This window comes from Corvus brachyrhynchos, unplaced genomic scaffold (genome assembly GCF_000691975.1).
Source record: "Corvus brachyrhynchos isolate BGI_N302 unplaced genomic scaffold, ASM69197v1 scaffold428, whole genome shotgun sequence".
Lineage (NCBI taxonomy): Eukaryota > Metazoa > Chordata > Aves > Passeriformes > Corvidae > Corvus > Corvus brachyrhynchos.
Genome location: NW_008239766.1, coordinates 48629 through 52576, shown reverse-complemented (window position 1 = coordinate 52576; position 3948 = coordinate 48629). Strand labels below are relative to the sequence as shown.

The following is a 3948-nucleotide window of genomic DNA, read 5'->3' as shown; positions in this document are numbered from 1 at the left end:
AAAATGAAAACCAAAACAAAAAAAAACCCCAACCAACCTTTCCAGTGTTTGACATGTTTAGGAATAATTTTAAAGGTTTATTCAGCCCATTGAAACAGGCCAAGTATTCTTCATTATTTCAGGTCAGATAAAATAACAAATACACAAAGTAAAGTAATTTATCTGCTTTCCATTCAAAATTATGCAGGCCCAAGAACAATGAGCTGATTGGCACTTCAGTGAAAAGGCTTCATGCTGATTGTCATGCAGAAAGGCTGCTGGAATACTTTTGTCAGAGACAGCTATAAACTGCCAAACAAAGATTAACAATCATGGCAAAACATTACAGTTCCCAAAAGTCACAGACATTGTGACTTCTTTGACAAATGGGACTTAATTCAATTTTAAATGACACTGAAGCATTGAAAACTTTTAAGCTTTGATTGCATCTTAATGTAGAAACAGCAGAGAGTTCTTTTATCTTATTGAAATGAACTTCAATTTAATAATTCATAATTTTTAATATTTTAATAGATTTTATGCTTTAGAGCCTATGTAAAACCACAGGGCATAAGAAGCATCCTCACTACAACACAACAGCAAAAAAGATTTCATAGTTTCCTTAGCAATGAAGGCTTGCCTCAGTAAAAATTTATGTACCCTTTACCCTCACACATTAGGGAATTTGTATCAAGTAGCTATTCATTACATACCCAGAGACTTTGTACTAGTGTAGCTTTGTATTCTTCTCTGTGGAGTTTCTAAATGCTTAAAACTACATGAAAATGTAAAAATTTGTCAGTGAACAATGAGTAACAAAAAAGCCTTGGTCTAAAAAATCTAGTAACAAGAAAATTAATCACAGGAGGGAAATACAGTGTATGAAATAGTTAATTAAATAAAATGTACAATTCTAATTTATTTAGGAGAAAATCTTTTTGGTAGAAATGTAGAGAGTCATTGAAGTTAGCATAGTTGCTTACATGGGATTGCAAGATAGATTGCCAAGGACAGGCTTTCTAGTGATAACATAAAACAGGTGTATCCCTACATGTGTCCAGAAGTATAATGGAGCCTAAGGCATTGCGATTTTATTTTCAGGATCTCCTGTCTGCATGACTACAGAGGTCCAAAGTTTACAGCCAGGCCTACATTTTCAGCTTCAAGTTCTTACACCAGCAGATGCTCCAGTTCACCACTTCTGTTACAAGAGTAGTAACTGCTGGCAGATCGGCACTCAGGTGATTCAACAAGATCATCCTACTTATCTAGGTTCACCTGGAAAACTCCTTAGAAAATAATACTGATTATAGAGCATTCTCTAGAGATGCAGAGAAAGTCACAGAAAGTTTTGATATGTTTGACACCCTAATGACAAAGCTACAGGCGGTTCTCGATTTTCAAAGTGTTTCAGTTCTATCCTAATTCAGGACTTTGCAGCTGTTCTCTAAGAATTTTTCTGTGATGTCTCACTTTCTTTTTTCACTCAGTCTTCATCTGTACAAAATAGGATATCTGGGAGACATTCATCAAAAAGTCCCTTTTGGTATTTCTCTTCTTATTTGTAGCGGGAAATTCACAGCCAACTTGCTCCTGAGTGAATGAATAAGGTTGAAAGAAACAAAGTACAAAGTGAAGAAGGGAAAAAGCACTGGTTATCAAATAAAAGAGTTGTAGCTGACGAAGTTTAGTTAATTTAATTTTTACTAAGGTACTAGAGTCTAACAAACCAAGAACTTTCTGGTTTTCCTTGTTTAGTGCTTCTCACACATAAAATATGTGATTCTATTCACTTTTAGTCTTTTTAAGTGGGTTTTAGAATTTATTCTGATAAGGCACTATAAAAAAAATGTAAAGCATTCAGGCTTTACTAAGAAGACAACATGTTTATGTAACTGTCAAGAACATACACCAGTAGTCATACTTGTCCCAAGAATGGAAAATCAAAGTGGTTTTTGGTTTGCAAAAATATTCCAATATCTGTACCTTGGCAAAACCAAAATCTGTTGTTCTTCCATTTTGTCAGATGAGGTGGAAAATAGGTCTGCTCATTCTTAGACATCAAATAGCACTTCTTCTTGTGAACATTTCAAAAAGTTTAGTAAAATTATTTCATTTACCCAAATCCAATAATTAGGTAGAACAGGGTGGAAGGATGATCAGCAGCATGAGATCATGCATTCAGCATATATTACAGCCATTTGCCTCCTATAAATCCCTAGGTATATAGGAACAAACTTAAGAACCTGAAGAAATAAGTCTACTGACAAAGGAATATTTTAGGCTTGATTTGAAGTTTTCTAAATCTCTGGAGTTTATTGTGGATGCTAAAAGGCAGGAGCAGAGGAATTTTCCTGTGAAACTTTTCTTTCTCATGAGAGAGCAGTTAGAGAAATCCAGCTTCTCACAGCTTCTCTGTGAAAGCTTTCGTTCTCATGCAAACTGGATGGACAACAGTTTCAGGGAATGTAAACCATTTCTGCACCTGCAGGTTGCTGTGAGAACACTAGAATTGTTTTCAGTCTTGTGAGAATAATATTTGGAAATGGGTGTCTTACTGCTCAACCTATCACCTTCAGAGGTGGTGGGTGAATAAGCCAATCATGTAAGTTCTTTATTGAGAACCACACTATAAAAGACGAGCTTTCCATTAAACATGGTCTTAGCTCTGCTCTACTCTGCTTTGGCCGTATCATTTGACCGGGATTCATGTCGTGATTTCACCGTTCTCTGGGGATAACAGCGACATCTGGTGACCAACCGGCGTGTACTGCAACCCCACCGACTTAGAAGGTCTCGGATGGAACGGAGTGAGTACCGAAACCGGACCTTAGAGGGTCTGCTGACCCGCGACGTGTACTGCAACTGCAACCGGACCTTACAGGATCTGGTGACCCCTCATGTGTACTGCAAACCGGACTTTAGAAAGGTGTGTGCCCCCCCACTTCGGCGGCCGCGGGACGGGACCCTCCCCGGGCCCGCGGGACGGGAGTTTCTCCCAAGCTGCAGCTGGCCTCCCTCTGGAGCTGCGCGGAACACAGACTGAGCCACAGAGCGAGTACCGGAACCGCAAACTTAGAAGGTCTGGTAACAGCGGCATGTGCTGCAATTGCGTCCCAGACTTGGGATGTCTGGTGTCCCAGCCGACGGGTACCGAAAGTATCTGGTGCTCGTCCAACGCGTATACAGCCGCTCGGACTTTAGAAGGTCTGGTGCCTTCCGATCGCATATCAGACTCTCGGAGACATGGGGCGTGCGCAGCAGCTGCCTCACCGAAGCCGTGAGATGGAACCGTGGACTGGAAAGATGGGACATAAAGACGCAAATAAGGTACTCTCTGTCTTAAAATCTGCGATAACGCTCGTGGGAGCTGAGAATTTTATCGCAGACGGAGGAAAAGGGAAGGGACTGCTTAATTCTCTGTCCTCAGGATGTTCTCCGACCACGGAGGGAACGAACCGTCTTTCGTCCTTCGTTCCGGGACATCCCACCCCTCCGGATCGGAGCAGCCTTCAGCTCCACCACTGCCGTCCGGCGGGGGCGGGGGGAGCTGGGGGAGTCGCGGCGGCGGCCGTTTCAGCAGAAATCGCCGCTCCCCGGGCCGATCCGCTGCCGCCCGCTTGCCAGGTGGGTCCAGCACCCGCCGCAGCCCCGGGGGCGGCTCCAGCGGGCGCAGCATCACTGCCAGCCGCGCTACAGCTGCTTGTACCGCTATTACATGGGCTGCCCAGGTCGGTTCTGGCGCGCGGCCATACCGTCCCGGTCCCCTGCGGCCCCATATCCCGTAACTTTCGATCGCGTGCAAGATGAGCATGCGCAAATGTTTGGAGAGGGCCCCCCTCCCGCCCGCAGGCGCATGAGCCAAGTTTCCTGAATTCTGTCTCTATGGGGGAACAGATCTTAGCAGTTTTGCATGACATAAAAGCAGAATTCGCGGCACTGCCAGAGCAAATGGTAGCGGCAGTTATT

The 3948-nt window shown here is 43.3% G+C and overlaps 1 protein-coding gene across 6 annotated transcripts in view; it reads left to right on the top strand.

Annotated features, from left to right (window-relative positions):
- The first annotated feature begins 2469 nt into the window (after window positions 1-2469).
- LOC108448775 overlaps window positions 2470-3948 on the top strand; it is a 6166-nt gene continuing 4687 nt past the window's right edge. For 2 of the 6 annotated variants that reach the window (XM_017742802.1, XM_017742801.1), the window contains exons 1-2: window positions 2470-3309; window positions 3410-3606. In XM_017742802.1, the coding sequence (XP_017598291.1) occupies window positions 3226-3309; window positions 3410-3606 (281 nt within the window). In that variant the 5' untranslated portion in view covers window positions 2470-3225. Of the gene's footprint in view, window positions 3607-3948 lie in introns of all 6 variants that reach the window. The other 4 variants (XR_001864795.1, XR_001864794.1, XM_017742800.1 and 1 more) reach the window with 2 other exon arrangements.